Source organism: Lytechinus variegatus, chromosome 2 (assembly GCF_018143015.1).
Source record: "Lytechinus variegatus isolate NC3 chromosome 2, Lvar_3.0, whole genome shotgun sequence".
Taxonomy (NCBI): Eukaryota; Metazoa; Echinodermata; class Echinoidea; order Temnopleuroida; family Toxopneustidae; genus Lytechinus; species Lytechinus variegatus.
The window spans coordinates 29,943,900-29,965,299 of record NC_054741.1 but is presented as its reverse complement, the minus strand read 5'-3'; the positions used below and the strand labels follow the sequence as shown (position 1 = coordinate 29,965,299).

At 36.7% G+C, this 21,400-nt stretch overlaps 1 protein-coding gene across 2 annotated transcripts; it reads left to right on the top strand.

The window, feature by feature from the left end:
* Positions 1-502: 502 nt before the first annotated feature.
* On the top strand, positions 503-21,400 carry LOC121407799 (glucose-6-phosphate isomerase-like). Of its 2 annotated transcripts, none has more exons than XM_041599004.1 (14): positions 503-706; positions 3,036-3,126; positions 3,819-4,007; positions 4,732-4,815; positions 5,860-6,003; positions 7,044-7,160; positions 7,547-7,600; positions 8,577-8,801; positions 11,113-11,275; positions 13,338-13,414; positions 16,394-16,522; positions 17,139-17,281; positions 18,817-18,936; positions 19,826-21,400. In XM_041599004.1, exons 1-14 carry the CDS (start codon positions 579-581, stop codon positions 19,857-19,859), a joined length of 1,698 nt encoding a protein of 565 aa, XP_041454938.1. In that variant the 5' UTR covers positions 503-578; the 3' UTR covers positions 19,860-21,400. The 2 variants fall into 2 exon arrangements, with proteins under 2 accessions (XP_041454938.1, XP_041454939.1); XM_041599005.1 differs by having other exon boundaries at positions 18,817-18,945.

The following is a 21,400-nucleotide window of genomic DNA, read 5'->3' as shown; positions in this document are numbered from 1 at the left end:
TTTCCCATCACGCTATTGCATTACATTGGCCTACTTTTCACTTTTTCCCTTCCCCTTTGCTTTTCTGCCTTTCCCTGTTCTTCCCTGGCTATCCCTTTCTTTCTCCCTCCCTTTTCTCTTTTTCCCGTTTTTTAAATTTTTATTTTTACCGGTGAAATCCGCCAGGGCCCGGGGGCAGCCTGCCCCCCCCCCCCCCCCGCCTGTTACGCCCCTGTCTACCAGTCTCTCGCAGTAATGTTTCTTGAAATGTCAAGTTGGTCTCAAATCATGGAGGAAGAAATACAGTAGCATATCATTAAAGAAGAAAAAAAAGAGACGATCTTCCAATACACTGTAAAGCTTCTCCATGCCCCACCCTGCCACGCCCCCACGGGACTCCTCCAACACCGGATCCGCAGCTACACAGCCACAGGCTCCCAGATCCATCCCGGCCTCAGCGCCCCATCGATAGCGCTAGCATATAATGCTTTCTAGTTTCGCACGTACACACACGGTACGGTACGCTTCAATGCTTAGCTCTCTCACTTCCGCGTACAGTTTATGAGATATCACTATCAGATAGCTCTTAGTTTTTCATTATGGCTTCGACATTTTTGACGGAAGATCCTGCTTACAAAAATCTCCAGGCATGCTACGACCGAATTGGAAGCAAAATGAGCCTTAATGAGCTGATGAATTCCGACCCGAAACGATTTGAAAAATACAGGTAACTTAAAAATTAGCTCGACTGGCCGACCGGTATTCGGTAAGCCCATCATCAGTGTTCATTGACTTTATCCAGGTTGGGACGTGGGCGCGATATCGAGGTTTGCGCTATCGGGCGAGTGGGCTAGCTCGAGGGAGCTTGGGTGAAAATTGTGTTATCCCAGAAAGATAATCATGAATTAGCTCCCACTTTTCACTGGACACTTTTTCTTGACAAAAGTTCAAAACAAGCCCCACCTGCACCAGGCAGTTAAAATTTGTTATACGGTAGATCTATTCTAGGCCTTATAATTTACTTTACACATGTTACATTTTCCTTTCGGGGGCTGTGATCTGATTAGCCAGGCGGCTTCTAGAATTAGAAATTAAAAATCATTTACTGACGTAAGGTTACTCTCAATGAAGCCAGGTATTCTTATCCATTCACGTGCAAGTAGGCCGCCAAAACCTGAAACTTTCGCCCCCGAGATTTCTACTTTCCTTCTAGAAGATCTAGCCCTAAATCATGATGTACATGGGTTGACAGGATAACCGTCATTTCTAGGGATTTATTCAACAATTTCTGACGTTTTACTATCATCCCCCTTCACCGACGGTAGAGTGTTGGTTAGACGAAAAGCTTCAGTCTTCTTCTTCCTCCGCTGATCCTGGAGATCTACAGCTGGTTGCTGTATTGTTGCATAAATGATTATAAGAGCACAAAGCACTTCCTCAGAGTAGTATCAGTGATACAGTACAATTTAATACACATTCAACTTCAAGAGAGAGAAGAGAGAAAGGAGGTACGAGGGATGTGGATTTTGTGCAGGAAGAGTAAGAGTTTAGTGGTCAGCTTGTCAGTCTCTGTATTTTGGTTCCGCTGAACTGCGTTGGCTCACTCACCAATACATAGACTGAAGAGCTTGGAGGCCCATACGTACAGACAACGTATATTAGCAGTGACGTTAGATCTAACAGCGGAAACCCGTTTTTTAGTACATAAAATGTCACATGGGATGCAACTTCATTTCCGACATTTCTGCACCATCGATTTTATTTTTAAACAAACGTTACCCATGCGATAACGTCTCTTCCGTCTTGTCATGATATTTTTCTCATTTTTTTGATGAATTCTTGTTTAAAAATAAAATCGATGGCGCAGATATGTCGGAAAATTAAGTTGCATTCCATGTACATGATTTAGGGCTAAATCTTTTAGAAGGAAAGTAGAAATCTCGGGGGCGAAAGTTTCAGGTTTTGGCGGCCTACACGCACGTGAATGGATAGGAATACCTGGCTTCATTGAGAGTAACTTTACGTCAGTAAATGATTTTTACTCTCTAGAAGCCGCCTGGCTAGCTGTGATGACTTGTAGTTTTTAATTGTAGCATTATTTTTTTTTATAATGAATGATTACTGCAACTAACAGGAGTATTCTTTGACCCCACCATCATTACAGAGCGTGAGACTCAAGCATTTTGGACTCTTGTTCATCCCCTCAAATCTCTGTCTCACGCAACTATCAAAGCCTATCCCCATATACATTGTACACAATGTCTGTGATCTCACTCAGATTCACAGAAAATCTCACGCATAGCTGGTCTTTGAACTTAGCATCTCTGTCATTATCAATACATATTCAGCTTACTAGACATTATGGCCCATATTCTGAAGTCAGGTTTGATTTCAACTCTGGTTTTAAGTTATGGTTTAACTGTGGAAAGTTACAGTTACATATATCTCTAACAGAGTCTCAATGTATCAGCTCATTTTGCTCCCAACACATTATTAATTGACTGGAAGGATAAGTTTGACAATTGTCTACACCATTAAATAATTAGTAGAGTGCATGAGAAGCATTCATTGTAAGCAAAATTTTGAAACATTTGGCTTCCCATGATTTTAGCACAGAGTTAGACCATGGTCTAAGTTAAACCTGACTTTTGAATACGGGCCTTTGTGGTATTGATTATTCAAATTGCCTTCATTCAACGTTATCTGTGATGGAAAGTGACTTGATAGGAGTTAAAATGACTAGGACTTGACTTTCTCTTGCTTAAAAACTTGTGAAGTTGAAGGTGTGACTTTTATTGGCTTGCCCTATACCACTACCAGCCAAGAGACTTGTGATTTGACATAACTTGCCCTTTTGCCAAAATTCTTGTGCCTTGACTTGAACTTGTAACAAATTGTATTGAAACTTGACTTAGACATGAGAAAAAGGATTTCACAAATCTCTGCCATTTGTGTATTACCAACCAGTCATTAAACTTTACTTAGTTGAATATATCTCATGATATTGTAGGCCTGTTCATATTTCTAATTGCAATTTTCCCTTTATTCATTTTCAGTCGATGTATTCAAACGCCGGAAGGAGACTTTCTCCTTGATTTTTCCAAAAACCTTGTGAATGATGAAGTCTTTGGTCTCCTATTAAAGCTGGTAAGATGGTTCTTCAACAGTCAGTTTTTCTGTAGCACACTCAAAGATTGAGCTGGTCTTTTAAGTTTTAACTCTATTAAGATGGGGCGGATGGGGTGTACTCTGTCCTCCACAACATTTTTGTGATAAACCTGTTAAGTGAAATCCATGACTTTTTTTTTTCCTTTAAGTGTCTCACACAACCTTTGGACGGGGAGGGGGGGGGTATTTTGCCAACTTCTGAAATCATGAAAAGCTTGCATTATGTCACAATTTTTTTCTTTAAGATTCATATAATTTATGCAGTTCTGAAATCATGAAAAATTTTGCAATTACATGTCAGATATAAAATTTTTGCTCAAATTCATGGAATATCTGGTCAAAATTAGTTCCAATGCAAATTGTGTTTTTTAGCCAAAATTCATGAATTGTATCATTATTTCAAAGATGAGCCAAACATTATTTGATAAACTCAGAAACACTGTTATGGCTTCCAATAGTGGAAATATTTTCCTTTTTATGATCACCTGGCCTGAATGGGCAGTTGAGCTGATGGAATATAAGTTAGTTAGTTTTTGAAACCCCTGAATGTGTTATACAGCAATGTTGTCAAGCCCCCTCCCCCCTCCCCCTCCCCCTTCCTGCGAGTTTTTCAATTCTGAAACCACTTATTCACCTGAACCCTCTAAACTTTCACTCTGATTCCTTTACAGGCTGAAGCCAGAGACTTACAGGGAGCTCGAGATCGCATGTTTACAGGAGAGAAGATTAACTTCACTGAGGACAGGGCTGTGCTTCATGTTGCCCTACGTAACCGTTCTAACACCCCTATCATGGTCAACGGCAAGGATGTAATGACGGATGTTAATGAAGTTCTTGGCCGTGTAAGGAGTTTTACAGAGGTAGGAGTTACTAATATTTTGCAGAACTTTGTTGCTTGACTTTGTGAATGCTATCAGCATTGTAACAAGCATTGAAGTTAGAAGTTAAAAGTTTAGAAACTGTTCATACTGTGTAGATTAAACATCCAATTGACCCAAGTTTGTGTGAGGTTACCTCAGAAGTGGGAAATGTCTTGGCTCTTATTTGCTGTAAATATGAAAGCAGTTAATATCATTCTCGTGGACCATGACTTTGCAAAATTAAGCTCAAGGTTTCATGCACTTTGTTGTTTGTATATGAAACATTTATCATGAGTAAATAGTCTGTATTTGAATATGATTTAAACTCGACATTTGTGTATAAAGTGATTTGTCCTTTTTGTCTGTTGTATAAAAAATTTCAATGTTTTTCTGTGTATTTCTGCCTCTCTTGGTTAAAAATGGAAATACGTACAAGTCTGAGAAAGTAGGAGTAGTAGTAGAAGTAGCACTAGTAGTAGTATTAGCAGTAGTAGTAGATATTCAAATACTAGTAGTATTAAAAGTGGGAGGAGGAGTTCGTAGCATCAGAAGTAGTTATATCACTATTGTAGTAGTAGTAGTAGACTGAATCTTAATCTGAAATCTGAATCTTATATCACTATTGTAGTAGTAGTAGTAGACGTAGTAGTTAGTATTAAAGTTGAGAGGAGTTAGTAGCATAAGAAGTAGTTACATCACTAATGTATTTGTTATTCATCCTCAGTCTGTTCGTAGTGGTGCATGGAAAGGATACTCAGGAAAGGCTATTACAGATGCTGTCAACATTGGTATCGGAGGGTCAGATCTTGTAAGTCAATTCAACTATCATGAAATATTTACAGTCAAATATCAATGTTTTCAGTGTATGGCAGAGAGAGGTTGTAGTTGGAAACTTTGAAACTATGAACTTTATTGATTATAAATTAAATTAAAAGAAAACAATAGATGCACACAAATTATTGCATCACCTTGCAGCACATACACCTTGTGTGTGATGTGATACTATGCCATGAACATGTTGATGTAAAATAGTAGGGATTGTTACAGATCGTGGCATACTGTTCATTAGAATGCGAACCTGTATAGGGAAATTTGCTCATTTTCTTGATGCTTGATGATGGGCTTTGAATTTGTCTATCAATCACACAGATAATTTTACATGATGGATATGTATCATATAAATAGATAAACTTGCATAAAATTGACCTTTCAGAAGTGGAATATCTGCCCCAATCAAAGTAGTTTCTTCACAAGATTATGCAGGTTTGTTTTGCTGTGATCCCAAAAGATTCAACTTACGCAAAGCTACCTGGATTTTAAATTTGATATTAAATTTATGTCAGTATTGAGGATGTTTAAACAAAAATTTCAGAATCAACCTTTTGAGAAATAAAAGTCAAACCCTCATCTTTAGCAGTGATTCCACTAAAAAGGTGTTATTAAAGCGCATTTCATAGTGGTTTTCCTGCATTACCTGTTATTTTGTCTGTGGTGAAGGTGAGAATTGGAAATGAAAAAATGTTTGCAAGATTACTTCTCGAGAAATGGCTGCTCTCACTTTTGATAAGGTCCCTGAGAGTGCAAGTTTCTTATCAATCAAAATACAATGAAAAATCATTATGCTGTGATAACTTATACCTTGGTCACAATTGCTCTATGGCGGCTGTACGGCGAGTCCAAAACAGCCGTTATATTAATTTTAATTCAAACCACCTATATGTAGATGGAACAAAAAATGATGAAACAACTGTTTTCGACTCGCCGTAGAGCAAATGTGACCATGGTATTACAATAAAATGTGCTTTACACCCTGGTATTTCTATTATATCCAATTACAAATGAATACATTTAGGGTCCAGTGATGGTGACGGAGGCATTGAAACCATTCGCAGGACCACTCAAGGTTCATTTTGTGTCCAACATTGATGGAACCCATCTTGCTGAGGTCTTGAAGAAGGTCAATCCTGAGACTACAATCTTTATTGTAGCATCAAAGGTATATTAGTCTGAATTTTTTATCTAAATATTTGTTTAGTAATTTGACAATTGATTAATTGTTTCATTGATTATATAATTTTTATATATAATAATCTATTATAATCTTTCTATTCATATTCATCTAATTAATAGCTTTTGTAATAGTTCATTTATTCTTATATTTTCTTCTGCTTCAAAGTCGTCTGTTTGGATTTGTATCATTATCCTGAATGTTATTTATTAAAAAAAAATTAGTTATTGATCATCTATCATTTATAAAAGCATCATTTAAACTTGCTGCAATTTGCAATTATGAAATGAAATTTCATTTTAATCCTTTTGACATATTAGAAGATGTATTTATTAAAATGATTATGTTGGAATTGACTTCACCCCCGGCCAATTCAACTGAATTTGTGGGCAAACTTAATGAAATTCAATAATATTCATTTTCACATTGATATTACCCATTTGCTTTGCCCCCCCCCCCAAAAAAAAAGATAAAATTTCCATACAGGTAAAAAAAAAAAAAAAAAATTACTGAACTGGAGGTGTTTCATAAAGCAGCTTGTAAGTTAAGAGTGACTTTAAGAACAACTGGTGAACCTTTCTCACGCGCTAAATCATTGCCAATGAACAATTTGGTGTTTACCAATTTCCTCAAGAAAGGATCACCAGTCGTTCTTAAAGTTGCTCTTAACTTACAAACAGCTTTATGAAACACCCACCTGTACTTAATTTGTTAAAATGACAAACATACCCAGATGGGTGTTTCATAAAGTTGTTCGTAAGATACGAATGACTTTACGAACGACTGGTGATCCTTTCTAGTGCTATGTGATATCCCTATGTAATTGATTTATGACCTAAAAACATGTTCCAGTCATGCGTTACTTTATGAACAGCTTTATGAAACACCCTCCAGATCAGCACTACTATGAACATGTATTATGCAAGCGCTTTAAAGATGTCGAATTGGATATAAAGTAGTACCTCAATAAATCTGCTAGTCCTCTATGAGTTATAATAATTCTATTGATACCTCTAACTACCTTTCAGACATTCACCACCCAAGAGACGATCACCAATGCTACCTCTGCAAAGAACTGGTTCTTGGAAACTGCCAAGGACCCTGCACACGTTGCCAAGCACTTTGTAGCTCTCTCCACCAATGCTGTGAGTAGTCGGACAACAACCATTGGTATTCCTTCAGTTATTTAACTATGCAATGTCTTCATTTAGCTAGAGAATACAGACTTTTTTTTTTAAATCCTCAAATAATCAGAGGAAACACCTGAACAACACTTGAGTAAGAAACTGTTTCGTACTTCATTCTATTGTGTGAAAGAGTGCAGTTTGCAATTTTTCTGTTAAACTTGGCCCTTTTTCGCTACTGTAGGACTATTTTGTAGGAGCAAAAGCATATCAAATATGTACACTTTTATTGTAAAGAGTAAAAATTCTTCATATTATTGTTCTGTGCTTAGTGAGATCTGTCCCCGTATTTCTCCAGTGTCTCGGTTTGGTACAAAAAAAATGATTTTTTTTTTTTTTTTTTTCAGGAAAAGGTTTCAGCTTTCGGTATTGACAAAAACAACATGTTTGGATTCTGGGATGTAAGTATCTATAAACTTTAACACCATATTATCAAGTCATGGTATTATTCCTTCACGTTGCTTTTGATCACATGCAGTGGTACTTGTAGTAGTAGTGGTGGTGATAGCGGTAGTAGTAGTTCTAATAAGAGGCCTGTTACATCTGAAAGTTTCCTACCCGAGACCCGACCGAGTCCACTTGCAACCTTCACTGGATTATTGGTGGATGAGCTTCGCGAACGGACCGAGTCCGAAATGTGGTCTGTTTACATCACAGCGTTCATTCCCTCCCCTATCAGTACGGTTTTGAGCGGTATCCAATTGCTGACACCAAAGGGCGCTCTCGGAATAATTTGCGTGCGCTAATTGAAGTTGTTTACATTTCGTTATTCTGGAAGAATGCTGATGATCACAGCAGTCGTTGAAGATATGATCGACTTGAAAAGGATACGTTTAAAATGCTTCCTTCTTTCCACTCAAATCAAAGACTTTATCAATCACAATTCACACGTCGGTGCCACAAAAAAATCGAAGAACGGCGGGGCTGGGGAGGGGATAGTGCGCGCTATGAAGTAATTTGACAGCTGGCGAACGGACCGAGATAGGTTCAAAAGTTTGTGTGCGTTTACATCTACGAATCGGTGGACCGGGGCTGGCCTGATACCTACCCGAGACTACCTCTGGATGTGGTCTCAGGTAGGTTCGCTAAAAGGTGGCCCGAGGTAGGTTTGGGATGTTTACATCTGATTTCTTTCGGACCCGAGGTAGGCCCCGGGCTGGCCCGAGGTAGGGAATCTCTCAGATGTAACAGGGGTCTAAGTGTGATGTTAGTGAAAGTTTTAATCATGTGATGGTTGTAGTTGTAGAAATAGAAGTGCTTTAGAAAAGTAATAATTTCATTTCCGTGTATTTTCAATTTATTCTTGTCTTCATACTGTAAATTTCTTTCAGTAGTCATTAGATATTTGTATTTGAACTTTTTTTTTTACTTTGCTAGTGGGTTGGTGGACGCTATTCTCTGTGGTCAGCCATTGGGACCACTATCGCCCTTTACGTCGGCATGGATAACTTTGTGAAGCTTCTAGAGGGCGCTCACTTCGTGGACAATCACTTCCGCACCGCTCCATTGGACCAGAACATCCCCGTCATCATGGGTCTGCTGGGAGTCTGGTACTCCAACTTCTTTGGTGCGGAGACTCATGCCCTTCTCCCATATGATCAGGTATGTAAGATGTGATGAAAGAGATTACCGAAATGCGATGATATTTTGCATTTTATTGCTTTTTTTTTCATATCATAACTCAAATGGGCATGTTGAAATACATCCACAGCCCAAATTTTGGTGAGAATTGGTTCAACGTGGCCCGAGTTATGACCACATGAATTCGATTGCCTAATTAGCCTCATTGAAGTCAATGTGATATTGGCCTGGTTCTGTGCAGTTAAAACCAGGCCAGTTATACATTGACTTCAATGTACTTCAGTACAGACCATTTCTATTGTTGAGGGCTCAAAAAGACAAAACTTGAAATTGTAGGTCTACTTGTTGTAGGTTTGAAGGAACATTTATTTGTCAAAATCAAAACAGTCTCTGCACAGAGAGGTAAATCAAGAAATAAGAGCAATATTATAACATAATTATAATAACACATTTGGTAATATATAAATTATCAATCATGAACACAATAATATACTATATCCATACAAAATAAACATCATAATACTAATATTCAATATCATGTCAATTGAATATATATATGGACAGAATATAACACTAGCTGATAATTCCTAAATCATACAATCATTTAAAGAAATATCAATTGGCATTATAGAATGATATTTATGGCAAGTAACTCCATTGGCTGTAACGCAATGAGATGTCTTCTCGGAGTACGAAGATGTTCTTGTTATGAAGGTTTGTGGTGATCGATATTTTCACTGATGTGACAAACCTTGAAATTTGGCCTGGGTTCAAGTCCCAGTGCTTATTTAGAACGTCATCCAGGAGCGAAATGTTTTCTTTTCCATAGTTATATACAGCAAAACAATTGCATGGGGTCAAATTGAAAAATGCCGTGTCATTGTCAGCATTTGCCAATCCTAAATCAAAAGTTCTTTTGTAGCTCCTACATGATACCTTCAATGCATTATCTACATTCATCTGTAAATCAGCCATAACTTGTGATTTACGAAATTCCATCCTGAAATTGGTATCCTGACAATCCTTTACAGTGGCAGCAAAGCTGTCTGTCCGTATTCTATTCCCTGCTGTTTTCCAGTTACCTTAACTGATTTGCCTTCAAGTTTGTTAATGTTTGTGCTTACAGTAACATCATCATGTAGCTTGCCACTGGTTATAGGCCACCTGGTACACTGTTTCGAATCGATGTTGATGTCCGTTACCATTATAAGGATGTCTACACCTTGCACCCGTACACTTGATCCTTGCCGAAACAACCGTTTCTTTCTTTTTGTTGAAGTGACTTGTTTTGACTTCTGATGACCTTTTCTAGATCTTTTTCTGCTCTTTGTCTTCTGTGACAAAGGCCTAGGATCCTCTGCAGTTCTCATGTCACCCAGAAGAATCATAAGAAGGTGGATAGTACTGCCATCTTCCAAAATTATTTGTTTGTTGAATGGATCATTCGTGTAAATGACTCCTTCTCCTACAGCATTGTAAACTATGTCTCCTCGTTCGCATTTCATTAGCCATGAGAGGTGGGCCCCGTCAGGTTTTCTCCTTCGAAAGTTCTGAACAGGTTCAACTCTTTCTTGTTGGTCGAACGGCAAAACTGGGCACCTTACACAGTCCACGCCAACACGAAGACTATCATCAGGATATCCTGGGAAGGACACGTCCAAATACTCTCCTTCTTTGTCTGTCCCTTGGTCAAGCACTCTGGCGTCCGCCCACCTCCCAAGCTCATCGATTGCTTGTACCACCCTGCCCCTAGATCCTGGCCCTGTCATCAAAACTTCCTCCATCAAAAAGACGAAATGTGAAATTGTAGGTCTACTTGTTGTAGGTTTGAAGGAATATTTATTTGTCAAAATTCAAAAACAGCCCCTGCACAGAGAGGTAAATCAAGAAATAAGAGCAATATTATAACATATATGATAACACATTTGGTAATATATAAATTATCAATCATGAACACTATAATATACTATATCCATACAAAATAAGTATCATAATATTACTATTCGATATCATATCAATTGAATATATATATGGACAGAATATAACACTAACTGACAATTCCTGAATCATACAATCATTTAAAGAATTATCAATTGGCATTATGTAATAATATCTTGTCACATACCTTCAATAAAATATATCAAAACAAAGTCTAAATCAACCATACAAGGCGTGCAACTCTATGCAAACAGCGATGTTACATAACAATAAGTTAAGTAACAATCGCATTACCACACTATTGTTAATTGCACATCATCTTTTTTATATTTGTATTGATATTTTGAAATTTGAATTAATTCAGTCTTTAATATTTTCATGTTTTCTCCTCCAGTACTTGCATCGCTTTGCAGCCTACTTCCAGCAAGGTGACATGGAATCCAATGGGAAGTATGTTACCCGCGACGGACGACGTGTGGAATATAAAACTGGTCCCATCGTATGGGGAGAACCAGGAACTAATGGCCAGCATGCTTTCTATCAACTCATTCATCAAGGTGAGTGATCTATGGGCATGTGTAATGAAACTGTTTTTAGTCTTACGTGTCAGATTACCAATGGAAATGTATGTTAAAGGACAAGTCCACCCTAGCAAAAAGTTTATTTGAATAAAAATAGAAAAATCCAACAAGCAAAACACTGAAAATTTCAGCAAAGTCAGATGTAAAATAAGAAAGTTATGACATTTCAAAGTTTCGCTTAATTTCACAAACCAGTTACATGCACATCCTGGTCTGTATGCAAATGAGGAGACTGATGACGTCATCCACTCACTATTTCTTTTGTATTTTATTATATGAAATATTCGAATTTTCTCATTGTCAAGTGAAATAACGATGAATTCCTCCCTGAACATGTTGTCACGTGGGAAGTGACTTTTTTTATTATTTATCTACTGCTGCTTGACACCAAATAAGGAATACGTAAAAACTGAGGATTACAGTTATGAAAGATTTAATCAAACCTTTTCAATATTTCTTTTGATTTCTTTGACAATGATTGTACAAGAAAATATACATAGATGTGGATTATGGATAACAGAATATAACTTAACTTAACGGTAATCGTTGATGTGAGCCCCCATCATCCTATCTGGTCTGACATGCCCCACTTGGCCCTGGTGGTCGGTCCAGTTCCTGGCCTCCGCAGGTTGCGATGTCTCTTCCACTCGGCCTCCGCAGACTGTGTTACCCCTCGATGAGTAGCCCCCAGATAAGAGAGATGTGGCTTCAACGAATTAGTGGACGAGATCGAGCCCCCAATGATGACATGATTTTTGACCAGTCATGTCGGTGGAGAACCGGCGGCAGCTGGGGTCGTTATCTCGTCACCGACGTAGTCCCTCAGTTTTAACTTAGACTGCCTACACGAACATCTGTAGTCTATTCTGGCTTAGGTGGTTCTCCCTGAATTACTGAAATTAACCTCCTAATATACCCTACCGTTACTAGGTCTGACTGTAAAATTTCTATAAAGTAATTCAAAGGATTTCAATAACAGATGAGTGCATAAAGCAACACATTCTTATTAATAAAAGACACTTCCTGTGTATCTATACATCTACACTCATCAATGCTAGATCACTTTTGGTTATTTACGACACCTGTATGAAAATGCTTCGCCTAATAAGAAATATTTCTAACACCTGTATAAAATATGACATAAACCTGGTACACTTGTACTCTTAAGAGGGGGGGGGTATCAATCGTTTCTAATGCTTGCTTTTAAAGTATTAAAAACACGAACTTTCAAATGTATGATTAAATTTCTTTCCTGACACATGTGAAATTAGCTTTGTTTAATACTATATGGTTCAGTCAAGTTGGTTCTTCTTGTCGAATTTGTAAAAAATGAAATATTGTTTAATTCAAACAATAAGAAACAAAAGAAATAGTGAGTGATAGACAACATCGACTGTCTCATATGCATGTCACTGAGTTGTGCATATCTCTGTTTTGTAAAAAATATCCGAAACTTTAAATGACATAACTTTCTTATTTTACATCCAATTTTGATGAAATTTTTAGCGTTATGCTCTGTTTATTCAAATAAACAATTTTCTTGGGTGGACTTGAACTTTAAAGAATACTTTTCCATGGTGTGCATGCAAAGTTAAGCTAGTGATGGTTTTGTGCAACTGGGCCATGTTTATATGCTTATATTGGTAAATAAAATTGTGCCTCATAAAGTTACACAGTACTTTATAAATGACTTGAATGTGTTCTTGGTTGCAAGATGAGTATCCAATCATTATAACTATCATCAGCTAATGCTTAACCGTGCTCTTTATAAATGAAAAAGCTTAGCTTGAAAGCATTTGAATGCAAAGTTTGTTTATCATATTTGATCAGTATTATCAAAAATTCAGTCTCACTTTGTTCAAACACAAGGGAATTTTTTATTTATATCTTATCTTACACAGCACTAGAACATTCGTAAAGATGCATATTACTTAATGAATAATTTATGGAGGTGTTCTAGGGCCCAGACTATAGAGAAGCATTGTAGATCTTGCTGAAGATACCTTATATTTATATGGTTTTTTTTTCATTATGGCAGGTACTCGTCTGATCCCAGCTGATTTTATTGCTCCTGTGGAGACCCATAATCCCATCCAAGCAGGCTTACATCACGAGGTAATTCAAACTTGTTTCAGGTTAACTTCTTTTCAAAGCAGCTGTTTAATGTATTACATCATGAAATCTTGTTTTGATATTACTATGAAGGAGGGGGAAAGACGATTGTTATTTATGCCACATACTCTAACATCTTTGCTTTTAAGAATTTTAAAAGGCATTTTGCTATATAGGCCTACTGTCTTCTAAACACATGGGATTTTATTAAGGATACTATCCAAATGAATCATTAAATTTCCTACCTTTTATAGTTTATATTTTATTTTTATCACCACTGAAACATATACCCATCTGATTTTTGTCTCACCTGCGAAGCAAAGTGAGACTATAGGCGCCGCTTTTCCGACGGCGGCGGCGTCAACATCAAATCTTAACCTGAGGTTAAGTTTTTGAAATGACGTCATAACTTAGAAAGTATATGGACCTAGTTAATAAAATTGGCCATAAGGTTAATCAAGTATTACTTAACATGCTATTAGAGTTTCATGTCACATGACCAAGGTCAAAGGTCATTTAGGGTCAATGAACTTAGACCATGTTGGAGGAATCAACATCGAAATCTTAACCTGAGGTTAAGTTTTTGAAATGTCATCATAACTTAGAAAATATATGGACCTAGTTCATGAAACTTGGACATAAGGTTAATCAAGTATCACTGAACATCCTTGCATGAGTTTCATGTCACATGACCAAGGTCAAAGGTCATTTAGGGTAGGGCTGGGACTAAAACCCGGGTACTCGGGTCCCGCCCGGAAGCCTCGGGTACCCGGGTAGAAAAATCAATACCCGATACCCGAAAATTGCTCACAAGTATTACGTTGTGTAAGACATGATTGTAACTCGTCACAAAGTACACAAGTCTCATTTTGAATCTCACCAATTACCCTCGAAATATCCATAAATATACTAGTTTTTTCAAGTGATGATGATGTGACTGAGATCGTTCAATCGTCGCCATGTTTCTTTTGCAGCGCAGTGACGTCATCCAGCCACTGCGACGCAAGCCAATTTATGAATGAAAATATAGTAAGCATGCGCATTGCAAGCCTCAGTCCCACGGAGTATTCCGTCAAAACAAGTCTGCAATAGTCTGTCACCTCGTACCAAAATCGACCTAGCATTCCACTTTCCTTTATTTCATATGAATTATGAAAGGTATTCTCAGAGGATCTGTTTTCTCACCGATACCACGCAGGTAAGCAAATTTTATTACTTCTTGCTTTTCCGTCAAAATCTTACGAAGTAGCGTCGATATTGCATCGTGTTTGTGAGTTTGTAGAATCTATCGCTACGTGAACAAAGTCAATTGATTTCCGGGTTTCGGAGCATACGAGGCGCCAGCCAATCACGTTCTTGATACCATTTTCAGTTCATCATAAACCGAAAATGGTAACACGATCGTGATTGGCTGGCGCATTTGACGCTCCGAAACGTAAACCCGGAAATCAATTGACTTTGTTCATGTAGCGATAGATTCTATAAACTCACGAACACGATGTAATATCGACGCTACTTCGTAAGATTTTGACGGAAGAGCAAGAAGTAATAAAAATTTGGCTTACTTGTGCGGTATCGGTGAGAAAACAGATCCTCTGAGAAGACCTTTTATAATTCATATGAAATATAGAAAAGTGGAATTCTAGGTCGATTTTGGTACGAGGTGACAGAGTATTGCAGACTTGTTTCGATGGAATACTGCGTGGGGCACGGGAGGCTTGCAGTGCGCATGCTTACTATATTTTCATTCATAAATTGGCTTGCGTCGCATTGGCTTGATGACGTCACCTATGGGGATTTTTAACCAGACATATTTCAAGCGACATGATTTTCGGGTACCCGGGTACCCGCCCGAAAATTACCACGGGTACCCAAAGAAAAAAATACCCGAAAGTCCCAGGCCTAATTTAGGGTCAATGAACTTTGGCCGAATTGGGGATATCTGTTGAATTCCCATCATAACTTTGAAAGTTTATGGATCTGATTCATGAAACTTGGACATAATAGTAATCAAGCATCACTGAAAATTTTGTGCAAGTTTCAGGTCTCATGATTAAGGTCAAAGGTCATTTAGGGTCAATGAACTTTGGCCCAATCGGGGGTATCTGTTGAATTACCATCATAACTTTGAAAGTTTATTGGTCTAGTTCATTAAACTTGGACATTAGAGTAATCAAGAATCACTGAACATCCTGTGCACGTTTCAGGTCACATGACCAAGGTCAAAGGTCAATTAACTTTGGGCGAATTGGGTGTATCTGTTGAATTACCATCATAACTTTGAAAGTTTATGGATCTGATTCATGAAACTTGTACATACATGTAAGAGTAATCAAGTATCACTGAATATCCTGTTCGAGTTTCAGGTCACATGATCAAGGTCAAAGGTCATGTAAGGTCAATGAACTTTGGACATGTTGGGGTTTTTTGTTGAATAACCATCATATCTCTGTAAGTTTATTGGTCTAGTTCATAAAAAGTGGACATAAGAGTAACCATGTATCACTGAACATCTTGTGCGAGTTAGAGTAGTATTCAAAGTCAGCACTGCTGCTATATTGAACCACGTGATGCAGGTGAGACGGCCAGAGGCATTCCACTTGTTATTTATTTATTTTGTTTTGCACTTTTCGATATTATCATAACTGATAGAGATACTAGTAACAGAGCTGCCAAGTAATGCAGATTTCCTGTATTTAGTAGTAAAAAATTAGAAGAATACTGGTTTCATACAAAATACTGAATTCTAAAGTTTCAATTTTATGTGTTTTCCGATGGCATTTCTTGGAAAATACTGATTTCCTCACCAAACTACTGATTTTCAGCTTTAAAAAAATACTGAAATGGTCTTGTTCAGGTAGGCAACTCTGTAATAATGGTAACTATACTTGCTTGTATAGAATTTAGCACTTTATTAGAATTCTGTAGTCAGTCTACAATAATACAGCATTGGTTTATCACTGATGATTTCCATCATCCTAGATCCTCTTGGCTAACTTCTTAGCTCAGACTGAGGCTCTGATGAAAGGCAAGACTAAAGAAGAAGCACAGAAAGAACTAGAGGCTTCTGGGATGTCCGCTGAAAATATCAAACTCATTCTTCCACACAAGGTAGGCACATTTAGTTTCCCAATAACTTTAGTACCGGGGTATGTTAGAGCACCAGTTTAACCCTGAAATTCAAAGTGTCCTTCATTGTTTTTGCTTTTAATAGATTTTCCAAGTTACAAGGGCAACTTGTGAGCATGTAATGTAAAGCATTAGGAGTGCTGGCATAGAAATTTGTTTCATACTTCCAAGTTCAATTTTTTTTGGGGGGGAGAATTTCATAAAAAGACTTACTGATGTTTTCTATTTCAGATTCTGTTATGTCTGACAGTTACTATAGTAGCAGTCATACACTAGTGCTTTTCATCCAATCTTATTTATTTATTTATTTTGTTTTGTTTACCCAGGGTAACCCCATCAGTGGACTAAGCACTGTTTTTCTTAGGGGCCCTGCATACAAGTAACAAATACATACATATAACAAGTACAAACAATGAAAAGGTATTAAACAATCAAATAAATAAAGGAAAGTTGTCCGACAACAAATAGAGATAAAACGTTCTCCTGTTCTAGCCTCACGTTCTTGAGCATGGTCTGAATATAATCAACTTGCATACTGTATTCAAGTTTGTGTGTGTTTTAGTAATATTCGTTTTTGTAATTTTCTTGACTATTTCAGGTGTTTGAAGGCAACCGTCCAACCAACTCCATCATGTTCCAGAAACTAACACCTTTTACACTTGGAGTACTGATTGCTATGTATGAACACAAGATCTTCACTCAGGGAATCATATGGAATATCAACTCATATGACCAGTGGGGGTAAGTTGGTTAATTGGAATATCCTCTCATATGACCAGTGGGGGTAAGTTGGTTAATTGGAATATCAACTCGTATGACCAGTGGGGGGTAAGTCGGTTAATTGGAATATCAACTCATATGACCAGTGGGGGTAAGTTGGTTAATTGGAATATCGACTCGTATGACTAGTGGGGGGTAAGTCGGTTAGTTGGAATATCAACTCATATGACCAGTGGGGGTAAGTTGGTTAATTGGAATATCAACTCGTATGATCAGTGGGGGGTAAGTCGGTTAATTGGAATATCCTCTCATATGACCAGTGGGGTAAGTTGGTTAATTGGAATATCAACTCATATGACCAGTAGGGGTAAGTTGGTTAATTGGAATATCAACTCATATGACCAGTGGGGTAAGTTGGTTAATTGGAATATCAACTCATATGACTAGTGGGGGTAAGTCGGTTAATTGGAATATCAACTCATATGACCAGTGGGGGTAAGTCGGTTAATTGGAATATCAACTCATATGACCAGTGGGGGTAAGTCGGTTAATTGGAATATCCTCTCATATGACCAGTGGGGGTAAGTAGGTTAATTGGAATATTCTCATATGACCAGTGGGGGTAAGTCAGTTTGTGTGAATATCCTCTCATATAACCAGTAGGGATTAACATATTAACTTGAATATCTTGTCATGACCAACGGGGTTCGTCCGTCAACTGAAGCATACGTTCCATGACATTTGCTCCGGCGACAATTGCTCTGCTGTAAATTCCACACACAAATGGAATGACTAACTTCAACCCTGGGTGCAACTCTATACTCCATCCTAAACCTATCATAAAACCCTATTGCAAACCTAACCCTATGTCTTAGACGAAATAAAGCAATCATCGCTGGAGCAAAAGTCGTTTCACCAAAGAACATGCTCTTTTGACTCATAGGGGTTTATCAGTTAGTCAGAATTATCTATTATTTGAATACCAGGTTAGTCCATCAATCAATTGTCGAATCTTCTGACTAGTGAAATATTTCATGAAAGGACATGTTGGATTTTTATTAGTCAAGTCGGTTTTACCTGAAAGTTATCATAGTAACGGTCAAGACACCAGTTTCTTCTCACACAATCAAAATCAAGGAAAGTGGTCAGGTCTGACAACTTGTCCGCAAGCAAATGTAAATGTTTTCCTGGAGTAGTTTTTCTGTCAATTGTAACCTCCACTCTTTTGACCAGTAGCGGTAAGTCTAGTGGGAATACCAAATCATCTTTGTGACCAAAGATAGTTTATTCCAAAGGAGGATTATATATCGATTATGAGGAATTTTCTGGGCTCATTACTCTGAATGGATTTCTAGAGCCAGTCTTACAAATAGATGTGCTAGAATTCAAATCAATTTAAAGTTGAGACTGATCTCAATTCCAATCTTTTCAAGCACAATTTCAATTTTTCCTTAATCTGTCACAATTCTTGGTAAGATGGCCTGACACTTTCAGCTCCACAGTGTTCAATCCCGAATTCATCCATCCTTTTCTTTCTTTCACTTTGTGTTTGATAGGGTGGAGCTTGGCAAGCAGCTTGCGAAGATCATCCAACCCGAGCTCAAAGACGCCAACCCAGTATCCACGCACGACTGCTCAACCAATGGCCTTATCAACTTCATCAAGACTCACAGGAAGTAAGAGAGGTACAAAGGTCAGAGGTCATTGACCTGTCAGTAGTACTTAATACCGAGTGCAATGTGCTCTGATAAAAAACTAAAACAGTTGAAGTTAATAGACAGTATTTACTTGGTGAAGGTTTAACATGTGTGTATGGTTACATCTACATGTAGAATTGTTAGTAAACTTTTAGTCTCTTCCCAACAGGCATGATTTTGTCTTCTTTTTCAATTGATGATGTATTATTCATCACACTTCACGTCAAGGTGTATTTTCTAACTAACATGTAACTCACTTTTGTTTCTATTGATTTACACATGAAAAACAATCACAGATTTTTGTATGTATTATTTCTTAAGTTATCCGCCACTTCTTAATTGTAATATCAGTATCCAAAGAATTTAATTACATCTTTATTTAGCTCTCATTCTAGATTTCCTATTCTTACAAAAAGCCAAGGTATACTCTTTTCCAACTGTTAGTTCATAAATCATTGAAATTCATGAGGTTTACATTAACAGCATAATTACCTGAGTATATCATGTCCAACCTTGAGATATATTTCATTTTAAATCTGTTAAATGCTCATTTTCTGTTTTTGGTGAGCCTTCTATAATTTATCATCAGAAAATCTCATGAATTTTAGAAGTACATTATAGACAACGTGTTCATGTGTGACAAAATATGATGATGTTTTACCCATAAGTTACTCTGAAATAAATCCATACTATTATGATATGCAATAAATATGGTAATTTATCATAGGGAAATTTAGAAAAGATCGCAAAACTCTATAAACAATAATGTGTGTTAAAGAATGAAATTGATATTGGCTGAAGCTTTGATAGATGACAGGGTAGACTAGAAAAAAAACAAAAAAACTGCCAAATATTTTCTTGGTTTCAGAAACCTGCCGAGCGATCTCAACTCCCATCTTTGATGTGAATTAGATTGACCCCCTGATGATAAAAGCAAAGGTAATATTTATGCAATCTAGTCTCGAGACAAAGATTTAAAATCGAACATATTTTTGAATGGTTAATTATGTATTGAGAGATTGGATTATTTGTGCTTTCCCATAGATCAGATGATTTTATGATATATTGTCTTGCTATTCTCAAAAGATATCAGTACTTCCTACCATTTGTATTACTCTTTTCAAAAGAGAATAATTTTGTTTTTGTTTTGTAGAATATATGCTAATATTGTATACAGAGATAAGGGCATACATTTATGTTGAGTTGTTTAACAAATGATTTGTTTATGAAGATATGGTTTTCAGGTGCATGTTTTGTGGTTCTTAGATTTTTATTTATTCATGAAGCATAATGATGTTATGTAACCACAATACAATTGTAATGGTTACTTATAAGAATAATGAAACTTTTTATTTTATTCAAGATAGTGATCTTGTCTTATCAAATGGTCTGTCTCATAAAGAAATAGCTATCTTATCTTTTATAAAATGAGTTTGTCATTTATGTTTTACATAGGTGCTATGGAGTAACATCCTATTGATTAAATATCCCATGAGTGATATTTACCTCTATTTTACTGAAAGTCTGTTTGACAGAATGCATAATTAGTCATCCACTTTGATATTTACGTTTCTTCTTTGTATTATTGATCTAATAGAATTAGTATACAGTATTTGAGGGGTAAAATTGGGTATCTACAGTTTGTGAAATTATGATATGTAGGTATGTAAAATCATGAAGGGTTTACATTGCTTTTTACATAAACTTACTAAATAATTATTTTTTTTTGGTTTTATTCCCCAAATTTAGAGGTTTCTCTATTTAAAGTAACACCCAATATTATTTTCAACAACAATTTTCGTTTGAAGATAACCTTAACTTTATCTAATATTTTAAATGAAAAAAAAATCCCACAGTCTAGGTCCAATTTAAGGAGTAAACATGCTCAACCAATAGGATCAACAGGATTTATAGGATTTGTTTACATTTTGAAAGCTTGGCATGTAAATATTCCTGCAAGTATATAAAAGATGAAATGTTGTGCTTTTATAGTTACTGTAGAATTTTCATGCTGTGCTTCCTATGATGGCTCTCTGAATGAAATAAAACGTATCAATGAAATAATAATTTAAAGAGTGAAATAGAATAATGTATATGTTCAATTGTTGATAAAACTAAGAAATGTCACATTATTATTCATTGACTTCTTGAAGATACATGTATTTCAAAATAACAATTTTATTGTTTAGTCCATCGTCACAAAATCTGTTAGTTGACTTTTTTACTACACTGTGTAGTAGTCTCAGACAAGCCTCAGTCATATTTTGCTAGAATTATTTTACTGTGTTTACACCTTGGTACTGTAGTCACAATGAAGAAAATGAAGTTTATATTATAAGAAATTATGTGTATGATAACAATCTATCAATAATTCAAGAACATTTTATACAATGTATTTTGTGCACCTTAATCTCCTCAATAAAACTACACGTAGTTTGAGATA